Consider the following 26019-nt stretch of genomic DNA (forward strand, 5'->3'; position numbering starts at 1 on the left):
CCCCATAATTCTGATGTTGGTACGCTTGAAGTTGTCCCAGAGGCTTCTTACACTATCTTCAACTTTTTGGATTCTTTTTTCTTTTTTTTGCTTTTCCAGTTGAGTGTTTTTTGCTTCTTGGTATTTCAAATCTTTGACTTAATTCTTGCGTTCCTCTAGTCTGTTTTTGGGTCTCTGTATAATATTTTTTATTTCAGTCAGTGTATGTTTAATTTCTAGTTGGTCCTTTTTCATATCTTCGAGGGTCTCGTTATATTTATCGGCCTTTTCTAGGATATTCTTGAAGAGCCTTATAACCGTAGTTTTGAATTCTATGTCCAGTCGTTTGTTTTCCTCCATTTCTTTCGTTTGTGATCTGTTTCTTTGTCTCCCCATTTTTCACTGCTTTGCTGAGTCGGTAGAGTAGCTTTGTGTGCTAGGTTTCCTATATGGCCCAGTGGGTCGGCCTCCCCAGTTAACCTGAGGTGGACACTCTTGGTGCACCCCTTTGTGGACTGTGTGTACAGCCTTGTTATAGTTGTCTTGATTGTTGTTGGTATCACTGGGAGGAATTGACTTGCAGGCCAGTTGGCTGTGAGGATCAGCTGTGTCTACGCTGGGAGAAGTTCGGTGCTGGAGACAGCCTTATAGGATTAGCCTTGCCAGATTGCAAAAGCCTTTGTGCTCAGCTTGGAAGGGGTGGAGTCTCAGGGCAGAGCAGACAGTCTTGGCTTCTTGTCAGCCCTGCCCTTGCTCGAGTCTCCAGACCTCTGCATTCCACGGTTCCCGAGTTTCTGCTTTACAGTCCAGATTTCCCCAGTAAGAGTGTGGGTCCCCAGGGGCTCGCCCGGAACTGCGGTTCAGTGCAGTCGGAACTGGGGTTCAGTGCAGTCAGGAGCTTCCGACTCCTTTCCGCTAGGGATAGCCTGTGGTAACCTCCGCAGTCAGTCCCTGTGCACACTCGCGCCTCCAGACCCCTGCCACTGAGGCTCCCCTGAGTCTCCGAGTCTCCGAGTCTCCGTGTGCCTTTCTCTCTACCTGACAGTCCAAACTCCCCCTGTATGAGCCTAGGTCCACAGGGTTTCGCCCGGAACTGAGGTTCACTGCAGTCGGAACTGGGGTTCAGTGCAGTCGGGGGCTTCTTTCCCCCTCCCACCAGAGAAAGCCAGCCAGGCACTCCGCCGCCCTTCCTCTCTGCGCGCGCGTGTCTCCGTACCTCAGCTCTTTGCCGCTCCTTCTCCGTGAGCTTTCCTCTTTCCTTCTAGTTGTAGAATTTCCACTCAGCCAGCTTTCCTGTGGTTCTGGATGGCGTCCATTCTATCTTTTAGTTGTAGTTTTGAAATTGTTGTGCAGGGCAGCAGTTTAGGTGCTTACCTATGCTGCCAACTTGGTTTCTCCCCTCATCGATGTTTCTAACTCTCTATCCCTCTCCCTTCCTCTCTGTAAAAAATCAATAAAATATATTAAAAAAAAAAAAAGACAGGTTGCTTGCATGGAAAAGCTCCTGGAAGCATCTTGGGTAGGCAAGAAAGTTGGGTGGGGTAGGGTCTCAGGGAATCATTAGGGTGGAGCAAATGGATAGATGGAGATTCAGACTTGGCACCCACCTGTGCCTGCAGACTGTGTGGATGTGTGGCTCCACAAAGGAACAAAATTGGGAAGATGCTGCCCCTGTAGCCCTCACTGCAAAGCCAGACCATTCCGTTCTTCCCTGTATATCCCTGGTGCTTTTCAAGCTGCCGCCCCAGTACTGGAGTCCATCAGTGAGTAAATCCATGTGCAGGCCCTTTAAGAGGACAACTGGGACTTCAGCAGGCCTCCATCTCACTAAGCTACTATCCCTACTAATTTTCACAGCCAGAAGTTATGGGGACTACTCTTCCTGGCCTCTTCCTGGCTCTGCAGCCCTGGCTGAGGAGCCCAGGGTGTGACTGGGACCCCTCACTCCTCAGGTGGGTTACCTCTGCAGCTGAGATATCCCTTCCGATTCTTAACCAACCTACATGAATGTGGGGCTTGCCCATTCCACATCTCTGCCCCTACCAGTCTTCACATGGCTTTTTCAGTGTATCTTTCGTTATAGGACTTTTGTTCAACTAGTCTTCAGGTGGTTCTCAAGGGTGGTGGTTCTGTAGTTTATCTGTAATTTTGATGTGGTTGTGGGAGGAAGCAAGCACAGTCCATACCTTGATTGGGAAGTCCTACCATGTGCTCCAGTACCTGAACTTGCTACAATGCTTCAGACCCTTAGTTTGATTCCCTCAACAGGGGTGAATTGACAACCTAGACTTGTCCTTGCCAGCTCCAGACACCTTTGATCCGCTCAAGGTGGGGAGAGCTGACCTCTGGTCAGTATCAAGCAAGTGTTCAGTCAAAATGAAATGAACAGCTACCCCGAGTTAGGCCTGCCTAACTGCTGCAACTCCTTCAGGTTTTTCTGAAGAGTAGCAAATTACAGAACACTTCATTTAAAAGGCAGCTCCCACAACACAAGGCCAGCAGACGTACTGGAGAGAACATTGAGTACTCTTCTAGACAGAGAAATCCATGATCCTGGATTTGAACCCAATGTTTCAGACTCAGACCTGGTCTTTGAGGACCTGGGCAGTTGTAACTTTCCTCAAATGGTCTTCCTAGGTGGGATGCAAGCCCACAGTCCTAGTCCTGGGAACTCTAGCCCAAGTCTCTGGGAGTGAGACTCCCCCACAATCCTCAAGAGATTTCCTTAGACAATTTAGGCACGAGTGCATGTGAAAGATGTCTGCTCCAGAGGCCGTTTCTTTTCTCAAAAGTGAACGTGATGCCTGGAGCGCTGCAGTGGAAAAGCAGGAACCCAGCGGCTGAGCCTCTGGACCATGGGTCTAGGCAGCGCGCAGGGTCAGTTTCAAGGGCCCTTGCCCTACCAGCAGCTGCAGTGCCTCGGGCAGCAGTCACAAGAAAAGACCAAAACCCCTTTGTAGTCACCAACATTTTAAGCAAGGCCCCACTGCCTGATGCACAGAGGAGCCAATACTATGGCACCAGTTTTTGAGAAAAGAAAAAGCTTTTATTGTTAAGTCAACCTGCAAGGAGATAGGAGGCAAGGCTCAAGTCTGTCTCCCTGATCCAGGGATCAGGGTGAGTTTTAGGGGGTGAGGGGACAGGCTGGCTGGGGAAGCTCTCGTAGGGCCTTTGTATTTGATCATTTGTGGTAAGATATGGGGCGGGGCTTCAGCAGCACCGATTTTCCTGGCAGCAGACCCTTCGCTTCTGGTTATGTCCTGGTTAAGTTCTGGTTATGTCCTTGCCTTCTGGTTCCAGGGGGACTTTTGTTCTGGGTGTAATTGGAGGTCAAAGTCGCTCCTCTGGGCAGGCTTGAGCTGCATGACTTGCAAGTTTAGTCTGTACTCTCTGAAAAGCAACTCAGTATCTTGTTAGAAACGGGATAGGACCAGTTTGAGCTGGTTCTGTGATTACACCTTCAAATTTCAGAAACTGAGCTCTGGCAAGACCTGCCTCACCTCTGCCTGCTGTCAGAAATGCAGAGCTTTGTCCCTTGCAGACTTTCCGCAAGTTGCCCCTTAGAGGACTCCCTGGCAGGGTTTCCCTCGCCTCGGGTGGGAGAAGAGAAAGCACTGCCAGCTTCTTCTTTTCTCCCCACAGGACCCGGGAGCGCGAGTGACCAGGAGGGCCCTGCAGGAGAAAGGCCTGAAGACTGAGCCTCTCCGGAGGCTCCTTCCCAGGAGGGGCCTCCGGACAAACACCAGGCCCCTGTCCGCATTGCCACCGGACCCCAGAGCTCCCGGGGGAGGAAGCAAGGCCCCCAGGGCACCCCGGACTATCTCCCAGGGGAAGGGAAGGTGAGCAGGCTCCCCAGGCAAGGCTAGGCCCTCAGGCTTCCCTTGGCCATGCCGAGATGGAGCCACCACCGTGCCCTGAGGGTGGCAAGTTTCCTAGAAAGACACCTGGGAACATGGGGGCGATCGGCCTGGCCTGCCCGGACCTAAGGTCATAGCACCTATCTGGTTCACCACCTGCTCTTGCACAGTGAGCGGGCCCAGCACCCCAAATGTGGGAAGGGCTTCGAGCACAACTCGGATCACATCCAGCGCCTGAGGACCCATCACAGCCAGAGGCCCTGGCCATGCCGGATGGAGTGCGGGGTGGACGCTGGGCCACAGGCCCACCTCCTCAGGCCCCAGGGCTCTCAGGTGTGAGCAGAGGGCCCAGCACCTTTCCCATCCGAGGGGCGGAGGCAGCGCCTGCACCCAGGCTCCACCGGCCTCCCGCCTCCCGCCATGCCTCAGTGCTGCAGCCGCATCACGCAGAGGCTCCCCGCCCTGCACTCCACCCCAGCCCCTAGCAGACAGCTCCCCGAAGGTCCATGGCGCTAGGCTTGCGAGCGGGGTTACCTCGATTGCCAAAGGAAGGGCAGCAAGAGCTCCCACTCGGTGCCAACCTCGCCAGTCCCCTGGAAACCCACGTGGGCAAGAGGCCTTTCACCAGGGTGCCTGCCGGGCCTCCTGGCGTCGCGGGACCCCAGCCTTAGCCAGAGGCCGGGGCTTCAGGGGCAGGAGAATCCCACATGGAGAAGGCCTAGGCAAATGATCCCTTTGAGCCTGTCATACCAAGAAATAACGTCTCCCATTTATTGAGGGCTTACTCTGCCGGGCTTTGTGATCTGTGGGAATTATCCTTTTCATCCTCACAACATCCCTGTGACTTTGGTATTCTCACCATCAGCATTTTACAGATGGAGAAACTGAGTCTCAGCAGTTAAGGGACCTGCCTAAAGTCACTCAGCCAGTGTAGGCAGAACCAGCTGCGCTCAGACCAGGTCTGCTTGCCTGACTCCACAGCCTGCTGCAACACGAGTTAGGGTGCAGGTGTGACAGGGCATCCTTTTATGGAACATCCATTTTTCTTGTGGCAATTATATAAAACTTTTTTTTAAATGTTTTTATTGACTTTTTAGAGAGAGGAGGAGGGGAGAGGGAGAGAGAAACAATGATCGGCTGCCTCCTGCATGCTCCCTACTGGGGATGGAGCCCACAACCGGGGCATATGCACTGACCAGGAATCCAACCCGGGACATCTCGGCACATGGGTGGATGGCTCAACCAACTGAGCCACGCCAGCCCAGGCTAGATGCCACGCCAGCCCAGGCTACATAAAAGTGAGCAGGTGCTTCCTGGAATGAAAGTTAACATTTGCACCCATGATCAAGATGCAACTTGAGATGCCATAGAAGTTTCAGGCTCAGTCCATGAAACCTTGACGCGACCTCTTCCCAGTCCTCTGTCTTTAGAGGGATGTTGGCCAGGAAGTCCTGCTGGGACCAGCGCCTGGCGGAGCCTTCCTGGAGGCCAAGGAGGATGGCTTCTCCACAGCTTGCCTTCCTGCCGGCTTGCTTGGGAAGTTCATCCGCACTAAGGCTTCCAAAGTCTCAACAGACATTGACCTTCAGGATTTGGTGATGAAAAATTGGAATTCTTGAGAATTCCTGAAATTATCTTATTCTGTATTTTTCATAAGTTTATACACTTTTTATAAACAAGAAATACACATTTAGTAGTAGTTACAAAGAATTATAAGATATAGCAAATATTCTAAAACCAGAAAATACCAGAGAACATTATTGGGTAGTATTAAAATAACAAAATGTTTGAATCTTCAACAAGATTATCTGTACTACACAGAATCATGAGTTGAAATTGCCAATTTAGGGACTTGTTTCCAAAACTTACTATTTCTTGGAAGATCATTAATAGGATTTGCATATGATATACTATGCATGTAAACTGATTAATATTTATTTGTGAGAATGACTCACTGTTGCCCAGCTGGCATGGCTCAGTGGTTGAGCATCGACCTATGAACCCGCAGGTCACGGTTCAATTCTTGGTCAGGTCGCATGCCTGGGTTTCGGGCTGGATCCCCAGTGGGGGTGTGCAGGAGGCAGCCAATCAATGATTTTCTCCCGTCGATGTTTCTGTCTCTCTTTCCCTCTCCCCTCCTCTCTGAAATCAATAAAAATATTTATTTTTTTAAATGACTTACTGTTAACAGCAGACAGGGCCACAAATATACAACAGTACAAAAAATACTGATTAGACTGTTACCGCTTTTCTCCAATATGCTCCTGCCCCAAGCTCCAGAAGGGTCTACCTTAACCTTGGACTCCGTGTGCTATGTTTATTTTTAGGCCTTAATTCTCACAGGAAAATTATAATACTTTTTCCTATTTTCCCATTTTCCTGCCTGTTCTTGGGATTCAGAAAAACATAAAATTTCTGGAAAATGTCAGGAAGGACTTCCTTCATACAAATACTATTCTGGTCTGAGCAGAATTGACAAGGCGAGTCTGCTGCAGAAAGACTTGCCAAGCTTCATGGTTTCAGGGGGCTCAGAGCCAGAAGAGCCGGTTATGGGTCCCAGTCCTACCATCTCCTGGTTGAGACATTGGGCAAGTCACTTTACCTCTTTGAGCTTCAACTTAATGGATAGAATGGTGCTTGGGAAATAATATACTTGCTTTGTGAGTCAGTAGCATAGAAGGTTAAAAGTATAGCTTTGGAGTCAGACAGTCTGAGGTTTGAATCCATTATGTACCACCTCTTTGATTTGGGGCAAGGTCTAACCACTCAGAGCCTCATTTTTCTCTTCTGTAAAATGGAAAAACTGGTTGATCCCATTTCATAGGATTTAGGTGAACTTAAATGAGATCACATATGAAAATTCTAAACGCAGAGCACAGTACATTGTAAATGCTTGATAAATGGGGGACAGTATAGTTATAATCTGCTGTATCTACCTCACAGGGCAGCTGTGAGGATGAAAGGGAGGTGATGTTGTGAAGATGCTCTCTCAGCTGTGAAATGGTATCCACACACTCTCTTCCCTTCAGAAATGGGACGGTCAGAAGCTCCTGGCAGACATTACTGGTATCTCCCAAGGAAGGGGCCTGAGCATGCTCACTCATATTCATAGTGGGTAACTGTTGAGGAGGAGGTGCCACCGTGGTTACCTAGTAAGCAGGGTTTAGTTGCAATCAAGTCGGCAAACTCCGGCATCGTCTGACTTGGGGCACACTTGGAGGATGGGGGAAAACCAATTTTTGGGCGCAGGCTTTGGAGAAAGAACAACGTTCAACGGAGCCTGCTGGCTACAGATTTGTTTAAGAGGGAGTGCATCAGAGGAAGGGAATATGTAACAGAAGGTGGTGAGGAGACTGACTATGGATTGACTAAGCCCTATTATTGGCTGAACTTCGCAAACAAGCCCATTAGCTGGGACCAGCGCCTCCCGCTCCTGCTGTGCTCATTCATCCCAAGACCAGGCCAGACATGGGTCACAGGGCTTCCCCAGACACCCCGTGTAATCCTGACAGCGGCCTGTACAGCAAATACTAGCATGACCCCGTCGGTTCTCAAGTGAGGGCTTAGCGTCTGCGAGTTAAACCCATTGCCCACGGTCACTCAGCCTATATGTTGTGGAGTAGCTTCCAAGCACTTAGCCCCCTCCGGGCTGCGTCAGCTCCCCAGGAGCCAGATGCTGACCTTGAACAGGAAGAAGGAAACACAGATGTGAGGGCTTTAGCACCTAAGTGGCCTCCTCTCTAGCTTTCTGTGACAACTCTCTCTCTCCTGATATCGCCTTGCTTTTCCTGAACCCTGTTTCTTTGCTTCCACGGATGTTTTTCTCTGCTGAGCCCTTAAGTCCAGGTCTTCTGGGCCCCATCCTTGGCCTCTCTTCTCTTTCTTTTGCACAGGCCTGTGAGGGAGCTTCTTTAGGCCACAGCTGCAGCCACTGGTCATCTCTCATTCTAATCCAGACTGTCCCTCTGAGCACCAGCCTGACCCAGCCAATGACCTCCCCACATCCCCTCTCTTCCCAGGCTCCCGACTGAACCCACCATCCTCCCCTAACATCATCTCCTCCGGCTGGCCCTGCTCCTCGCCACGGCCTCGTCATTCCACACGCTGGTTGTAGTGGTGGGGAATCCATGCAGCCTTTGGGGACGAAGCCTGTGGAATCAGTTCTTGGGGCTAGAGGTGGACTATGGGGTTGTGTGCCCTGAGACCTGCCGGCAGTTTGTGGGCGAACTTAGAAGGTGGAATCACCATTTCATTAGCCGTCTACAAGTGCCTGCAGTGGGTCAGGTCCAGGACAGAAGCAGAGGACACATCCAGGAGGCAAACAGGACCCCTGGCTTCAGGGAGCTTTCTGGCTACTAGAGAAAACAGACTTTAAGCAATCCTTCCTAATACAGACTCTTACCTCCGGGGCTGAGTATCATGAAGGAACAGTCAGGTGCGATGAAAGAATAGAATAGGCCTCTGTTAGGCTGGGGGTCAAAGGCCATTTTGAGGAAGTGACAGTTACTACAGCCCTGAGAGCTGAGCTGGCCGAGTCCCACGGAGGCCACAGTAGGTGGGCCAGACCTTGGTATGGGAACACGGAGAGCCGACCTGTGTCGATGGAGCCGAATGTGGTCAAGCTAAGACTGGCAGGCTGGCTGGGTGATGGCAGATGCCTGTGAGCCATGGTAAGGAACCTGGGTTTTTTGGTTTAACTTTTAATTTGGAAATAATTTCAAAGCTACCAAAAAGTGAATAACACAAAGGATTCACCGTAATTATTAAAATTACTTGCTCTTTCTCTCTCTATATATAGTATATACATGCGACTTTTATTCTGAACTATTTGAGAATAAGTCGCATACATCATGTTCTTTTACCCCTACTTACAATGTGTATTTCCTACCACAATACCGTATAGTTATCCACTTCACTAAGTTTAGCATTGATGTAATACGGTACCTAATTTAGCACCCATTTTGTCGATTTTCTCAACAATATCGTTTAGATAGCATTTTCTCCGGTCTAGGATCCAGTCTAGAATGATGTGCTGCATTAAATGCCATTTCTTTTTAGTCTCCTTTTCTTTTCTTTTTTCTTTTTTTAATTGATTTCAGAAAGGAAGGGAGAGAGATAGAAACATCAATGATGAGAAAGAATCATTGATTGGCTGCTTCCTGCATACCCTCTACTGTGGTGGTGGTGGGGGGGTCGAGCCCACAACCCGGGCATGTGCTCTTGGCTGGAATCGAACCTGGGACCCTTTAATCCGCAGGCCAGTGCTCTATCCACTGAGCAAAACTGGCTAGGGCTTTTAGTCTCCTTTAATCTGAAATAATTAGCCTCTCTGTCTTTTATGACATTGACATTATGGAAGAATGCAGTATCCTCCTTTAGTAGAATGTTTCTCACTTTGGGTTTGTTTGCTGTTTCTTCATTATTAGATACTAGAGGCCCGATGCACGAAATTCGTGGAAAGGGCTCAGCCCCCGGTCTAATTAGCATATTACACTTTCATTATTATAGATGGGTTATGCATTCCTCGCTGGGAGTCTGCACAAGTGTTATTGTGTCCTCAGTGTGACACAAGAAGCACACCATGTCCATCTGCTCTTCCTTGCTGAGTTTTGTCTGATTTCTCCAATACGTGGTTTGTTATTATTTTCCCCTTGTAACTGATATGCAACAGGGAGATATGTTACAACCATGCAGATATCCTATTCCATAGATTAGCAGATAGATGGGATTTAACATCTATTGATGATTCTTGCCTGAATCATATCAGTCTTTGTCATGACAGTTACAAAAGGATGACTTCAACTCCAGCATTGCTTCCATGGGACATTCATATAAATAGACTTTGGGTTTCTATTATTTTCCAAGGATTTTACAGCTATTAACCTTAATTATTTTGGTGCCCAAATTGTCCCAGATTTGGCCATTGGGAGCCCCTGGACTTTATCCCAACTTCAATGAAGTGGCATGATTCACTTTGCATATAAGACCACCATGAGTGCTGTGTGAGAATGCATTGTAGGGGCCCAGGCAAGGAAGCAGGGAGACCCATTAGGGGGCTCTTGAGCAGCCAGGTGGGAGATGTGGCTTATACTAGGGCTGTGACATATAGGATGGAAGAAATGGATGGATGTTCAAGCAATTTTGGCAGTAGAAGTGGCAGGACTTAGCGGTGGAATGATTGTGTGAGTGGTCAGAGAGGGAGGAATCGGGAATGACTGGAGTGGCTGAGGGAGGGTGGGGTGTTTACTGCCCTGGGAAGACAAGCAGTGTATGGGGTGAGTGGGCTGGATTTCTGTTTGGACAGTTCAGTTTGAGATAGTTTTCACATCTAAGTCAAGTAGATAATTTGATATCATGTTCCAGAGTTGGAGATAGAAGTCCAGACCAGAAGAAAATGTAGGAGTTGAATGCATGGTCCTGGATAAAATGCTGTAAGGGGAGAATGTGCAGTGAGAAGAGAGAGGGACCAGACTGGGAACCCTGAGGGAGTTCCCTGTTTGAAGGTCTTGGAGGTGTGGTAGCTGGCAATGGAGAGAAGGTCGGTGAGGGCCAGATCACAAGGATCCTGGAATGTAAGGCCAAATCCTGATGACTATGGGGAACCATAGTCCTCTCTACCTTTACAGCCCCGTTCAAATGCCACCTTCTCCGGGATCTTCCCTGATTGCTCCAACTGTGAGTAGAGGAGTGACAGGGTATGATATGAATTTTAGAAATTACAGCTCTGATGGCCATGTAAAGATGATTTGGCCCTAGCCAGTTTTGCTCAGTGGCTAGAGCATCAGCCTGCGGACTATAGGGTCCTGGGTTCGATTCTGGTCAAGGGCACATGCCCGGGTTGTGGGCTTGGTCCCCAGTTGGGGGTGTGCAGGAGGCAGCCAATCAGTGATTCCCTCTCATCACTGATGTTTCTCTCTCTCTCTCTCTCTCTCCCTTCCTCTCTGAAATCAATAAAAATATATTTTTTAAATGTTTAAAAAAGAGGAAATAAGAAAAAATCAAAGCCCCACTTTCTTGTATTTTATTGACATTGCCAACACAATCATTACCGGTTGCATAAATATCTCATTAGGCAGATCCTTCATAGTCCTCTTAGTGTTGGAATAATTCATTCCAGGCCTCATGGCATTGGCTTAGGAGCTGTGGCGGGGCAGTGGAAACAGAAGCAACTAGGGACCAAATGCAACTCAAGAATCAGTGCTTGAGCCCATCCAACTCATTCTTTCATTCAGCAAATGTTTATTAAGGACCCACCGTAGCCCAGGCTCTAAGGATATGAGATGATCAGGACATACTTCCTGCCGTGAAGACCTCCAAATCTAGTAGAATGGGAGTCACAGTTGGAAAGAATTTATCATAGAGCACATGTAGTGCCACCACAGATGCCCAGTGTGTATAGTTGTGGTGCTGACTTAGAGAAAGGAGCTGAAGGTAGCTGAAGCCTCGGAGTAGATAATGAGCAGTGAGAATGGGAGGACTGAGGACACATGCCAGAGGGCCCAGTACACGCGGAGCTTGGCTGTGTGCTGCTCTGTCTATGGGCTGGAGGGTACATTTTTCCTACCATTAGGCATCTGGGTGTTTGTTTTTTCTGTTTCTATTTTAAATATTCCCTTTCTCCCTCTAGGATGGCATTTTTACACTCTTCTTCAAAATCTCAACGTGCATGTTTAATTCATTTTTATTTTTTACACTAAAAACATTTAATGCTGTTAATTTTACCTCTGCAGATAGCTTTGACTATATCCTATTTTTAATTATTTTTATATAGTTTTTATTGTCCTAAGGGTAATTTGAGGTACTATTTGTGTGTCTCAGTTTCTAAGTGGTGTGCTTTATATTATTGTAAGTTAAATTGCATTTTGATCAGAGACTGACTTCTAGAATTTCCACTTTTCAAAATTTACCAAAATACTTTCTGTGACTTACTATTTATTGAAAATTCTCACTGTTCATGAAACTTGAAAGGAGGTATACTATTTGTTTTCAGGGTAAAAAAAATTTATGTTCAGATCTTCTATGTCCCTATAAATTATTTTTTTCTTGTTCAGAAAATGTGTTAGAATATTTCTAATAAAACTGTTTCTCATGTTTCTCCTTGTGTTGCTAATTTTCTTCATAAATCGTTGGTGTTATTTACCACATAAGAAATTAAACCCCTTGACATTTTCTGATGTGGCAGCAGTTTCGACAGCAGAGAAATGAGGCAGAAGTGCAAGGAGCTCTCAGCCCAGCTGAGCTAATGAGCTGACCGTGGATGTTATTAAATACCTAACTGAAGCCCAGGAACAGGGGAGAAACATGGATCTAAATAAGGTAAAGCCATGCTGGCTGCCAAATATGGCCTTTCAGCACAGCCTCGCCTGGTGGATGCCACTGCTGCAGTCCCACCTCAGCAGCCAAAGGTCTCGGCCCTCAATTAAAGGCAAAACCCACCAGAACTGCCAGTGGGTCGCTGTGATGGCTGTGGCATGCAAACCCCTCAGATGTCCAAACCGCAGTCTTACAGGAACTGTATGCCTCCTGCACGCCTCCCCTGGGGATCGAGCCCGCAACCCGGCCTGTGCCCGTGACTGGAATCAAACCCGGGACCCTTCAGTCCACAGGCTGATGCTCTACCCACTGAGCCAAACCAGGCAGGACTGCCTGTAATCTTGCTTAAGTTGTTTAAGAATGGGTGCTGGTTGCTCCATCCAAAAAGATACTCCATTAGGACAGATCTTGGGGGATTGGGCTATTTACGTTTATCCACCAATGACAAAGAGGAAAATGGTGTAATACTGCTTGGCACCCAGCAGGGTATTATTGGGCCGATACTCTGTTCTCCACCTTGGATTTGCTAAATTGGAAACATTCCAGTCCCTCCTACCAGGATGATCCCGCTAAGATCACGGATTTGATTGTGTCCATATTCACCTCTCATAACCCCAACTGGGCCGATGTACAGGCACTCTTAAAAATCCTCCAAACTGGGGACAGAGAGGTTAGTGTCTGGGAAAGCTTGAGAGGAAGCACAGTGGCTCCATGAGGAGGACCCAAATACAGCTGACCTGGCCCAAGCTATTCCTCCAGTTGAGCCCAACTGGGACCCCAATGACGGGGGTCTGTCTTGGCTTGAACATTGTAAGAGATGCACTGTTGAGGGGTCAGGAGGGATTCCCAAGCAAAGGAGTCTAAACCTGCAGGCAGTTCAGCAGAGGGCAGATGAGGACCTCTCTGCCTTTCAAGAACGCGTTTTTCAGGCGCACAGGGAATACCCTGGCACAGACCCTCGAGGCTCAAAAGAGTCACATGGTCAATTGGACTTTTATTAGCCAGAGTTTCCCAGATATTAGAAAAAAAATTGTAGGCGTTGGATGGGGCACCTGGAATGAATCCCTGGCAATTGGTTGATACTGTTTACAACAAGAGGGAAATTAAAAAACAACAACAACAAAAACAAACAGCCACCGTCTTTGTAGAGCAGGACAATAGCTAAAGACAGAGAGGGCCAAAAGGAAGGAAAAGACAAGAAGGCCCCCGTTCCCGCCCAGAGTGCATCTGCAAAGGCCAGGCACTGGAAGAATGAGTGCCCCAAGAGAGAAGATAATTGGGGAGAGCAAAGTCAAAGGACAAAGAGCTCCCACCATCATGTTAAAAAGGAGGCCAGCTCAGCTGCGGATTGAGGATTGTCAGGAGCCTCAGGTAACATTAACAGTAGACTTTTTATTGATACAGGGGCACCAACTGGGTCAACACCCCTTTCGTTGTAGGCAGTTAAACAGACAGTAGCTGAGCAAGGACTGGTGGGCCAGGTACAGAAGGTCACCAGGGTGGAAAGCCCAGGTCCTAACAACTGACAATCAATTGTAGGGTGGGACCTTGCCCAAGGGTGACTTTTCCTCCCCTAGCTTATTGCTGATAGAGTGGTTTGGACCCCTGACTTTTCCTCCCTAAAAAAAATCTATGCCTTGAGTTGCGTTTCAGCTCCAGGCCCAGATAAGCAACAAAACCAGCCACAACTGACGTCAGGACCAGCTGCCCCGTGCCAGCCCATCAATCGGTGGAGACCACAACCCTGAAAGGACACACCTGGAAAGCTGCTGATAGTCTATTGAGATTTTAGGGATTGCCCCTAAATCGCCACCCATAAAACACTTACGACAGGACCCCATGGGCTCTCCCTCCTGGGAGCACACCCCTGCCTTTCCCTTTCCCCTGCCTCAGGCACCTTACCATTAGCTTCCTCACTCCCAAGCTCCTAGAGCCCTTCCTTTACCTCCATAACTTGTTTCCTAAGCCCATTCTAGGAATTACTTTTTCTATTTCTGTGATTTACCAAATAGATGTTCTTTTACAGTTTGGGTCTTGGCTCTGAATTCTTTCCTAACCAGAACCCAAATACTGAGGCTGCTGAACCCAGGTTTGGTCTGACACCTGGTGCTGGTCTCATCACCCACACACTTTAACCAAACTTTCGTCCCAAACAGTGATGGTGATGGGATTCTCTGAAACTCTGGAGCAGCGGCCCTCTTTGGAGCCATTAGAGTGTATGATTGGCGAGGCCCAGCTAACTCATACATTTCTAAGGCCCATCCCTCTCCTGGGATGAGACTAGCTCTCTAAGCTGCGAACGCTTTCCTCCCGGAGGAACAACAGCTACACCTACTGGTTCCATGGAAACATGCCTGGCAGTTTCCTGTACAAGATCAAGGTAAGTGGGAACCAGCCCACTCCCAGCTAAAATAGAGGCCCAGGTACAGCCATCAGTATGGGCTCAAGGGCAACTGGAGGTTAAACTAAAACTACGGGCAAAGATCCCCCAAGTGGCAGTATTCCTTGAAAAAGGAGGCCAGGATTCAAAAATTCCTCAAATTTGGTCTAATTCGACCAAGCCCTATAACACTCCTATATTGCCAGTAAAGAAACCCCAAACGGGAATACCTGTTTGTCCAGGACCTAAGGGTTATAAATGAAGTCACTCAGGATATACATCCTACTGTGCCCAAGACTTACACTCTAAGTCCTGGGCTACCTAGGGACAGGGAATGGTCCTGGGTCCTGGGTCCTGGGTCCCAGAGACGTTCTCTTCTGTGTGGTGGTCGACCTGGCTTCGTAGCCACTTTTTGCCTTTGAATGGCAAGACCCAGAGCTCTGGCTAAGACTCAGTACAAGTGGGGGCTTGCCCGGGGTAGGAATGGCGGGGGTGGGGGGCGCGGGGAGAGACATATGTAAAACTTTAGACAATAAATTTAAAAAAGACTCAGTACAGTTGGACAGTCCTTCCCCAGGGGTTCAAGAACTCCTCCACCATTTTCGGGGAGACGCTAAGCAAGGACCTGGAAAAGCTGCAGTTTCAGAAGGGAGTCTCGCTACAATATGTGGATGATCTGCTGGCCACAGGGCCCACCTGTGAGCACTGTTTGACAAACATTACGGACTCCTCAGTCACCTAGCAAGCTGTGGCTATAAGGTCTCGGTCCCCAAAGCTCAGATTTTGCAAGCAGGCCGTCAGATTCCTGGGGTTTCTCCTGGGGCCTGGCAACCGGAGTTTAATAGGGGACCACAAGGACACTATCATTCAGGTGCAGCCCCCGAAGACCAGGAGGCAGTTGAGCGGATTTGGGAGAATGCTAGGTGCTGCCACATTTGGATTCATACTGAGACACTGTATGAGGCTCTAAAGGGGCCAGAGGAGACCCATGGACTTGGATAAGGAATGTGAACGAGACTTTGAGACCTCAAAGGCCCTGCTTTGGGCCTCCCAAATCTGTTGAAACCTTTTCATCTGTATGTGCATGAGAGGAAAGGAATTGGACGTGGGGTTCTCAGATTCTAAGAGCCACCCACTGCAACATACAGCCTGGAGACCACAGGCCTCAGGGAAGGGTGAGAAAATGAACCAGACCTTAAAGAAGAATATAGCCAAACTATGTCAGAAGACATGTCTGCATTGGGATCGGTGTTGCCAATTGCCCTGCTCAGGATTAGAGTAGCTCCCCGAAGCGGGATTGATTTGAGCCCCTAAAATATAGTATATGGGTGACCCTTCCAGGCTGCTATAGGAACAGGAGATGTTTATGTAGGTCATGATGTTAAAATTAAGAATGATATGCAGCATCTTAAACATCGAGTGTAATGAATGATTTGGCATGTGCAAGGATTTTTCTGTCACAAGCCCGCTATACCCTTCGAAGCAGGAGACAGAGTTCTACTCAAGACATGGAAAACTGGCCCTAACCGGTTTGGCTCAGTGGATAGAGCATTGGCCTGCGGACTGAAAGGTCCCAGGTTCGATTCTGGTCAAGGGCATGTACCTTGGTTGCGGGCACATCTCCAGTAGGGGGTTGCAGGAGGCAGCTGATCAATGTTTCTCTCTCATTGATGTTTCTAACTCTCTATCCCTCTCCCTTCCTCTCTGTAAAAAATCAATAAAATATATTTTTTAAAAAAGACATGGAAAACTGGATGGCCAGATGATCAGCTGGAGGAAAAATGGATGGGACCCTGGTGCGTGCTTCTCACCACTCCAACTGCTCTGAAGCTGGCAAGAATCCATCACTCGAGAGTAAGAAGTTGCCGAAGGGGAAGAATGGGTGACCGAACCCAAGGAACACCTCAAGATCATCTTTCAAAGGCAACATTCATTATAATTGCACTCTTGACCACAGCTGGTCTGGCTGAAGGAAAACTAATCCTGTTCAGAAGAGATGAAAATATTTGGGTGGATTTAGCAAAAAAAAAAATGTTCTTAACATCTCTGACTTTTGCCTTTCAGAAGGAACCTATGCAGAAAAGACCTTTCCATCTTGCCTAGTAGGAGTTGGGACACTGATTGTATTATACAGAATTGTACTCATTCTATTCTTTTTGGGAAGAGAGTCACAGATAGGACCTTTATACTCTGGGACCCATTGTCTGAGAAAAGGATGCAGGGATGTTGTCTCTGAAGGTTGCTGCAGTAGCTTCCTGTGGTGAGTGTCTGGCTTTGACCAGGTGTTCTGGTTATTGTCTTTCAGAATCTAATAACTACAGTATGTATTGTTCTGGTAATTTCACCCTTCCTTATAGTAATGGACATACTAAGCTGCCAGCTGATTGGTTTCTGATATGTGAGGTAACTGCTTAGTCATATGTCCCTGCCAACAGCACTGGGGGTCTTGTTCCTTAGGACAACTGACTGTCCTTATGCCCCCAAAACATCACAGGATCGGAACCAGAAGAGACCTTCTCATGGCCGTGGCATCAGACTGCAATGATGATAGCCACCTGTGGAGCCCTGATGACTATACTGCTCAATTAGTTAACTGCCACGCATCCAAACGGAAACCACCCCCACATGCCACGATATTTTGAATTTAATTTTAAAAAATCAATTTGCAATGAATATTATAAAAATAAATATGTTAAAATTTGGGTGTTCTTGAATGTTTTCAGTTGAAAATTCTCACAAAAAAATGATTTTTTAAAGTGTTTATAGATGCTTATGGTGTACAAAGGGTTAACCTTTTTGTTATGCTGGTAATGGTAGGCTCCCTCCTTTCAGAGTTACAGAAAGCTGGATACAGCTTAGGTGAGCCTATGGGAGTTGCTGAGGCTGCAGGCCAGGACTCAGATCAGGAATAAGAATGGGTACAATGAGTACAGATTACAGGTAATGTGGGCTGAGGGTTGCAAAGATCGGCACCTGGGGGCTCCATTGTTTCGGCAACAAGGCTAATTTTTCCATGATGATAGGCAGTTCTATTCTATTGCTCCCTCCCACCCTTAACATAAGCTCTATCTTCAAAGTATATCCAGAATCTGACCACTTCCATCAACACCACCCCAGTACAAATTACCATCATCTCCTACACATTGTGCCATGCATTATTGCAATAACCTAGCAGGCCTCCCTACTTCTATTCTTGCCCTTCCCCCCCCACCCCCCCCCCACACACACCATTGATTCTCCTCAACATAGCAGCCAGCATGGTTATTTTAAAATATAAGTCATGCCCTAGCTGGTTTGGCTCAGTGGATAGAGCATCAGCCTTCGGACTGAAGGGTCTGGGGTTTGATTCCAGTCAAGGGCACATACCCAGGTTGCAGGGTCCACCCCTAGTAGGGGGCGTGCAGGAGGCAGCCAATCAATGATTCTCATCATTGATTTTTCTCTCTCTCTCCCTCCACCTTAACTTGCTCTACTTTCCCTCACCCCCATGGCCTACGTAATGTATTTTCTCCTCCTGTTAGAATACAAACTTTCAAGAAGGCAGGAATCTTTGTTTTGTTCACGGAGCCTAAACACTTAGAACCGTGTCTGGCACACAAAAGCCACTCAATCAATGTTAAATTTAAACATTAAATGCCCATATTCCCCACAATATTACTATGGATAAAGTATAACAATATCGGATGGTGGGACCCAGGGGTTCTTGGAGTCCCACTACCTTCACCCACAACTAGGAGAACCGTTATTTTGAACTGGAAACACCGAATTGTCAGTCACCGAAGTCTTTCTCTGCTCAGCTTCTCAAAAGTGTGCATCCCGCGCTCACCGTGTCTAACCTGGGCGAGGTCGCCTTTCTCTCAGCCCCCCCACACCAGTGATTGTACTTGACTCATCCAACCAGCCAATCAAAATCTCCGTCCTTTTTGCCCCTTAAAGGACTTCACTTTCCGTTTAGCTATGCCAAGAGGGGCGGAACGCAGCAAATCTAGCCAGTGGCAGTGACGCTAGATACGTTGCCTAGGACACCGCACAGCTTTTCAGTTCCCTAGAGGACAGTGGGCGGGGCGAGGACGCGGACGTCCCGCCTCTATCACGGCGCGGCCTAGGATTGGCTCTCCGCTGGCTGCGCCAGTTGCGAGGACCTGGCGGTTTCAGTCTGGGGAAGGGATCTCCAAGGCAGGGACACCTGAGCCCTGCCCGAGTCATCCCCACGGCCCGGCGCAGGGAGAGCTGTCTCTGACCCTGCGGTCTCTGTGATCACAGGCCCCCGGTTACGCATGCAGGCTGCCGTGCGAGTCTGGAGGTCTGGATCCAGGTCCAGTAAATTCTGAAAAACCTCAGTCCGGGGCTGGTAACTTGTCTACGTCCCTGTTAAAAAAGGGATTGGATTCAATAGACGATCTCCAAGAAGTCGGCGCCGTCTGACAGGCTCGGTTCTTCATATAAGTCTCTGGGCTTTGGCTTCCTCCTGATCAAGTGTGATGGTTAGGATCAGAAAGCCCAGAACCAGCCGGGGCTCGGGCACTCACGTGCTACGAGACCTTGGCAAGTCACATCCTATTTTTAGTCTTTGTTCCTCATCTCAGTGTGAAGGGATTGGGCTAGATGTCATCTTAGGTCCCTTCTAGTTCTTCCTAACTATGAAACAGCCTTGACAACATGTGTAAAGGCTTTGTAAACGTATGACATGTTATACAAATGGTAAGCAATTCATATTGCTACTTTCGCATCCTCCTTCACTTTCTTTACTCAGAAGTCCCAGGAATGGCAGGAAAAGTCTAGAAGGGCACCTAAAGATAAAATAGGGACTCTCACCAGATACTGGAAAGGCTAATTGCCTACAACTCAGGAGATAATGCTGGAAAGTGGACTAATCCTCTACCCTTTAACCCCCTCGCCCTCATTTTATGGAAAGTTTGAAAGCAGCTAAGTCAGACTGCTTCTATAAGGGGGATCAGTCATTTACACATAGACTGCTTCTATACAAGGATCAGTCATTTATTTACACATAGTGTTGGCCAACAGGAGGCATAAATATGAAAGAGCAGGTAAAGAAATCTTCCAGAGACAAAAACAGATCATTTCATTTGTAACATTTCTCACTTCATTTACTTAGTATTCCTATGCTATGGACATTTGGAGTAACTTACAAAGCAGAAATAGAGCAATAAAAAAATAAAACAGAAGCAAGTTATCTCACTCTCTTGCTTTTTCTGTTACCCTTATCTTTCCAGAAGAGCTTCTCAACTTTATTTTTTTTTAATTGATTAAGAAACAGGGAGAGAGGAAGGGAGAGAGAAACATTGCTTTGTTGTTCCACTTATTTATGCATTCATTGTTTGTTTCTTTTATGTGCCTTGACCAGGGATTGAACCACAACCTGATGTATCAGGATGTCGCTCTAACCAACTGAGCTAGCTGGTCAGGGCAAGCTTCTCAATTTCTGATATTTCAATCCCCCTTTGTAATATTCTTCAGTGGTCACCACCTTCCAAAAAAAGAAAAAAAGGAAAGTGAAAAACCAAATGTGCCAATTATATGACCTGTCCAGAATAGGCAAATCTACAGAGACAGAAAGAACATTAGTGGTGACTTAGATTCAAGGTGGGAATGGGGTTAGAGATTGAGGGGAATTAAAAAGTGACTTTTAAAATATTTTTAAATTGATATCAGAGAGAGCAAGGGAGAAGGAGAGACAGAAACATCAATGAGAGAGAGAAACATCAATCAGCTGCCTCCTGCACACCCCTACTGGAGATCGAGCCTGCAACCCTGGCCCATGTGCCCTGACTGGGAATCCAATTGTGGCTCATAGGTTAATGCTCAAACACTGAGCTACACCAACCTGGCAAGAAATGACTTCTTATAGATACAAAGTTTATTTTGGGGTGTGATGAAAATGTTTGAAAATTATGATGATTGTACAGCTCTGTGAATAGACTAGTACAGTATGTGAATTTTACCACAAAGGAGACATACCCAAAACAAACAAAAAAGTTCTATGTGTTTACATCTCACTTTTAGGAGACCTGGGTGGCAGTTCCAGCCATGTACCCCTGAAGACGCTTCCTAAATCTCCAGGTGTGTCAGCCCCAGGGTTGTCCACCTCCTGCTCTGGCCACCACTTTACACTCTGCCTGGATCCATGCAACTGAAGGATGCATGCTAGTTCCCCTGCTCACCTGCTCAGCTGCCACAGCTGCCACCTCATTTCCTGACTACCCTGGATGGAGCTGGGATAAAGCCGGGAAGGATAGACTTAGCAGAATAGAGGTGAGTCTTGTGGGAGACTGGAGAAGTGAGCCACTGTCTAGAGCAAAATCAGAAAGAACAAAAGGAACTGTTGAGAAGGCAAAGAATCACCTTCAATCTCTGTGATTTTTCCCCTTCCTAAACTATTTCAATAGTATTTGAGTAGCTTTCCTCACGGTCTAGGACTGTCTTCTTGCTGAAGTTCTTTTTTTATGTGTTTTTTTTTTTAATTTTTTTAGATAGGAAAGGAGAGGGAGAGATATAAACATTGGTAAGAGAGACACATCAATTGGCTGCCTCCTGCACATCCCCTACTGGGGATTGAGCTGCAACCTGGACATGTGCCATGACCGGAAATCAAACCCGGGACCTCCACTGAGCCACACCAGCCAGGCTGGAGGAGTTCTTGGAGGGAGCAGCCCGACGTTGACTGTTACACATCTACTTCAAGTCTTTTCAAATTCACTTTCTCAGAATCTCCTCTGGCCTCCCTAGCCAACCCCTTTCCCACTTTTGTCTTTTTTCTGTTTTCCTTAGAATTTAACCTCTGTAAGGAAAGGAATTTTTACTTTGGGGTTTTAATTTTTATATTTTATTCACAACTATTGCCTTGAGTGCCTAGAAGAGCCCAGAGTAAGCACTCATATGTATTTACTGAAGGGAGAAGGAAGGAAGGAAAGAACCTACCATGTGTGGTGCACTTTCGTAATAAAAAGGGAGTCTTAAAGGAGTATTTTGTAAACCTGACAAATTCATAGCTAGGAGGCAAGGGAGATAAAGAGGCCTTTTTTTTCTTCTCATATGGACCCATCTAAAAAAAAATCTGGAATACAAGGAGGGGGAGGTCTAGAAGGACATCTGGGCTGTGAGGGACTAAGGTGAGATGGACCCATAACTCCTAAGTCAACAGCTTCTTTGACCCAGAAGGGAGGCTAGATGCCCGACACCTTCCTGACAGCCTGGACTCACTTCTGATCCGAGCACCAGCCCTCAGTATCATTCTGCAAAGTTGTACAATGTGTTAAAGCTTCGCTTCCCTCTTCTGCACCACAGAACAAGACTACCTTAGTGTTTGTGAGATTCCGTGAGATAAAATCTGAAAGCCTGTGGGTCCCGGCACAGGGAGGGCTCCGCTCACTGCTGCTCTCCCTCTGCCCTTCCTCCTGTGAGCACAGGCTTGTCAGTCAAGAGTTTGAAGTTACAATGTCAGTTTGACTTTTTAAAATCTGACCTTTTCTTTTTGGACTTTTTAGTTTCTTGGTTCTGAAGATACATATTTTTTTTTAAATAAATCTTTATTCAGATTATTACAATTGTTTCTCCTTTTTCCCCCCATAGCTTCCCTCCACCCGGTTCCCACCCCACCTTCTGCCCTTACCTCCCCCTCCCCCGCACTGTCCTCATCCATAGGTGTATAATTTTTGTCCAGTCTCTTCATGAACCCCCCCATACCCCTTTCCCCCTGAGAATTATCAGTCCACTCCCTTTCTATGCCCCTGATTCTATTATATTCACCAGATTATTCTGTTCCTCAGGTTTTTAATTCACTTGATTTTTAGGTTCACTTGTTGATAGATATGTATTTGTTGTTCATAATTTTTATCTATACTTTTATCTTCTTCCTTTTCTTTAAGAATACCTTTCAGCATTTCATATAATACTGGTTTGGTGGTGATGAACTCCTTTAGCTTTTTCTTATCTGTGAAGCTCTTTATCTGCCCTTCAATTCTGAATGATAGCTTTGCTGGGTAGAGTAATCTTGGTTGTAGGTTCTTGCTATTCATCACATTGAAAATTTCTTGCCACTCCCGTCTGGCCTGCATAGTTTCTGTTGAGAAATCAGCTGACAGTCGTATGGGTGCTCCCTTGTAGGTAATTAACTGTTTTTCTCTTGCTGCTTTTAATATTCTCTCTTTGTCTTTTGCTCTTGGAATTTTAATTATGATGTGTCTTGTCCTCTTTGGGTTCCTTTTGTTTGGGGTTCTGTGCGCTTCCTGGACTTGTAAGTCTATTTCTTTCACCAGGTGGGGGAAGTTTTCGGTCATTATTTCTTCCAATAGGTTTTCAGTATCTTGCTCTCTCTCTTCTTCTGGCACCCCCATAATTCTGATGTTGGTACGCTTGAAGTTGTCCCAGAGTCTTCTTACACTATCTTCAACTTATTGGATTTTTTTTTTTGCTTTTTGCTTTTTCGGTTGAGTGTTTTTTGCTTCTTTGTATTTCAATTTTTTGACTTGATTCTTGTGTTCCTCTAGTCTGTTTTTGGGTCTCTGTATAATATTTTTTATTTCAGTCAGTGTATGTTTAATTTCTAGTTGGTCCTTTTTCATATCTTCGAGGGTCTCGTTATATTTATCGGCCTTTTCTAGGATATTCTTGAAAAGCCTTATAACCGTGGTTTTGAATTCTATATCCAGTCGTTTGTTTTCCTCCATTTCTTTCGTTTGTGATCTGTTTCTTTGACGCCACATTTTCACTGCTTCCCTGAGTTGGTAGGGTAGCTTTGTGTGCTAGGTTTCCTATATGGCCCAGTGGGTTGGCCTCCCCAGTTAACCTGAGGTGGACACTCTTGGTGCACCCCTTTGTGGACTGTGTGTACAGCCTTGTTGTAATTAAGTCTTGATTGTTGTTAGTATCACTGGGAGGAATTGACCTCCAGGCCAGCTGGCTGTAAGGATCAGCTGTGTCTACGCTGGGAGAAGTTCGGTGCTGGAGACAGCCTTATAGGATTAGACTTGCCAAATTGCAATAGCCTCTGTGCTCAGCTTGGATGGGGTGGAGTCTCAGGGCGGAGCAGACAGTCTTGGCTTCCCGTCAGCCTTGCCCTTGCACACACGCACACGCCTTCAGACCTCTGCCTTCCCCGGCTCCCAAGTCTCTGCCCGAGAGTCGATTCCCCCCACAAGAGCGTGGGTCCCCAGGGGCTCGCCTGGAACCGGGGTTCAGTGCAGTCAGAACTGGGGCTCAGTGCAGTCAGGAGCTTCTGACTCCCTTCCACTAGGGAAAGCCTGTGGCAACCTCCACAGCCTTTGTGCGCACTGGCACGCGCGCGCCTTCAGACCTCTGCCTTCCCCGGCTCCCGAGTCTCCGCCTGAGAGTCCAGATTCCCCCCGTAAGAGCATGGGTCCCCAGGGGCTCGCCTGGAACTGGGGTTCAGTGCGGTCGGGGGCTTCCTTCCCCCTTCCGCCAGAGAAAGTCAGCCAGGCTCTCAGCTGCCCTTCCTCTCTGCGCGCACAAAGACCCTTTGCCGTACCTCCAATTCTCTGTGAGCTTTTCTCTTTCCTTCTAGTTGTAGAATTTTCACTCAGCCAGCTTTCCTGTGGTTCTGGATGGTGTCCGTTCTGTCTTTTAGTTGTAGTTTTGAAATTGTTGTGCGAGGCAGCAGTTTAGGTGCTTACCTATGCCGCCATCTTGGTTTCTCCTGAAGATACATATTTTAATTCCTTAGGTAGAGAGTTAAAGAAGAATGAAAGAAAAAAATGAGTGAAAAGGCATTGAGGGTTGGCATCTGTATGAGGTTTACTACTTGGCACATAACCTAGAGCCCAAATTAGCTGACAGCTAAGTCTCTGGGTCCTGCCCAGCATCCCTCTTCAGCCCTAGATGTTCGGTAGGAACACAGTACTAAGCACAGGGGCCCTGGAATCAGTCCACGTGGACTTGAACTCCTGTTTCAGCCTGTTACTATTGGCCTTAGGCAAGCTACGCAGGCACTGGAGCCTCAGCCTTCTCATCTACAAAGAGGAGATACAACACTGACGCCAGGGCGATGGTGAGGATGGAAGGCGGCCATGAATAATGAATACAAAGCATTTGGCAGTGCTTGGCTCCGAGAGTGCCTCAGTGCATGTGAACTATTATTATTCTAGAGCTTGGAATTTAGAATCAGAATCAGGTTGGGTTTCTGCTCACAAGGTCACACGGACATAGCTGGGTCCCTAATGTGACTTTGGCTGAATCCTGAACAGAGCCTCCAGGTCAAGGTGGCTGTGAAGTGCTCCCCACTTTTAAAAATGAGTAAGGCCTCTGCTCTCTGGGGCTGCCTCTCCCTTCCTTTGCACCTCGAAGGCTTTGGGGATGAGGTGGCGGCGGGGCGGGGGGGGGGGGGGTGTGAGGCTCCCAGCTGTGGGGCAGGATTGAACCTCTGTATGTGTTGCTGGTCTGAGGCCCCCCTTATGGCACGTATTTTCTCAGACATTACCAAATGTCAGCTATGCGCCAGGCACTGTGCTGGTTGCTAGGGCAGTGCAGAGATACAATTTGAACCATGCTCTCAAAGGTCTTACAATCTAACTAGGGCAGTGGTCGGCAAACTCATTAGTCAACAGAGCCAAATATCAACAGTACGACGATTGAAATTTCTTTTTAGAGCCAAATTTTTTAAACTTAAACTTCTTCTAACACCACTTCTTCAAAATAAACTCGCCCAGGCCATGGTATTTTGTGGAAGAGCCACACTCAAGGGGCCAAAGAGCCGCAGTTTGCCAACCATTGAACTAGGGGGCTAATGTTTTGTGACTGTGCCACTTACCCAGTTGATAATTATTTACTGATCACCCACCACGTGTAAGACATCGATTCAGGCACAGCCATAGAAACCCAGAGGAGGGAAAGATGGTGGTGGCTTGGTCATACCCATCTAACCCAGTACTTGGCCTCCAAAAATGCTGAGATGAATGGGTGGAGTTGGTCGGATGGCTGTTTGTCAGGGAAGATTTCAGAGTAGGACTAGCATGGACCTTGTTGAATAGAATTTACTCTGTGGCAATGGTGCAAAGATATGGCCCTCCGGTTCACTGAGGCTGTGAGGCAGTAATCTAGCCGCATGGAGTGGTTCCTCTAGGCACAGTGGTTCTCAACCTTTCTAATGCCGCGACCCTTTAATACAGTTCCTCATGTTGTGGTGACCCCCAACCATAAAATTATTTTCGTTGCTACTTCATAACTGTAATTTTGCTACTGTTATGAATTGTAATGTAAATATCTGTGTTTTCTGATGGTCTTAGGCGACCCACAGGTTGAGAACCGCTGCTGTAGAGCCTAAGACCATCGGAAAACACAGATATCTACATTACAATTCATAACAGTAGCAAAATTAGTTATGAAGTAGCAACGAAAATAATTTTATGGTTGGGGGTCACCACAACATGAGGAACTGTATTAAAGGGTCGCGGCATTAGAAAGGTTGAGAACCACTGCCTTAGGGCCTGAGTAGAAAATTCAAATGGCTATGGAGTA

The 26019-nt window shown here is 47.2% G+C and overlaps 1 protein-coding gene across 1 annotated transcript in view; it reads left to right on the forward strand.

Moving 5' to 3' along the window:
- The window catches only part of BCL7C (BAF chromatin remodeling complex subunit BCL7C), a 51563-nt gene extending 47719 nt beyond the window's left edge, over positions 1-3844 (forward strand). Inside the window, exon 6 of the mRNA XM_080680058.1 lies at positions 3622-3844. Coding sequence (XP_080536184.1) covers positions 3622-3822 — 201 coding nt within the window. The 3' untranslated portion in view covers positions 3823-3844. The remainder of the gene's footprint in view (positions 1-3621) is intronic.
- Positions 3845-26019: the final 22175 nt, after the last annotated feature.

This window comes from Plecotus auritus (genome assembly GCF_963455305.1).
Source record: "Plecotus auritus genome assembly, chromosome: 7".
Classification (NCBI taxonomy): domain Eukaryota; kingdom Metazoa; phylum Chordata; class Mammalia; order Chiroptera; family Vespertilionidae; genus Plecotus; species Plecotus auritus.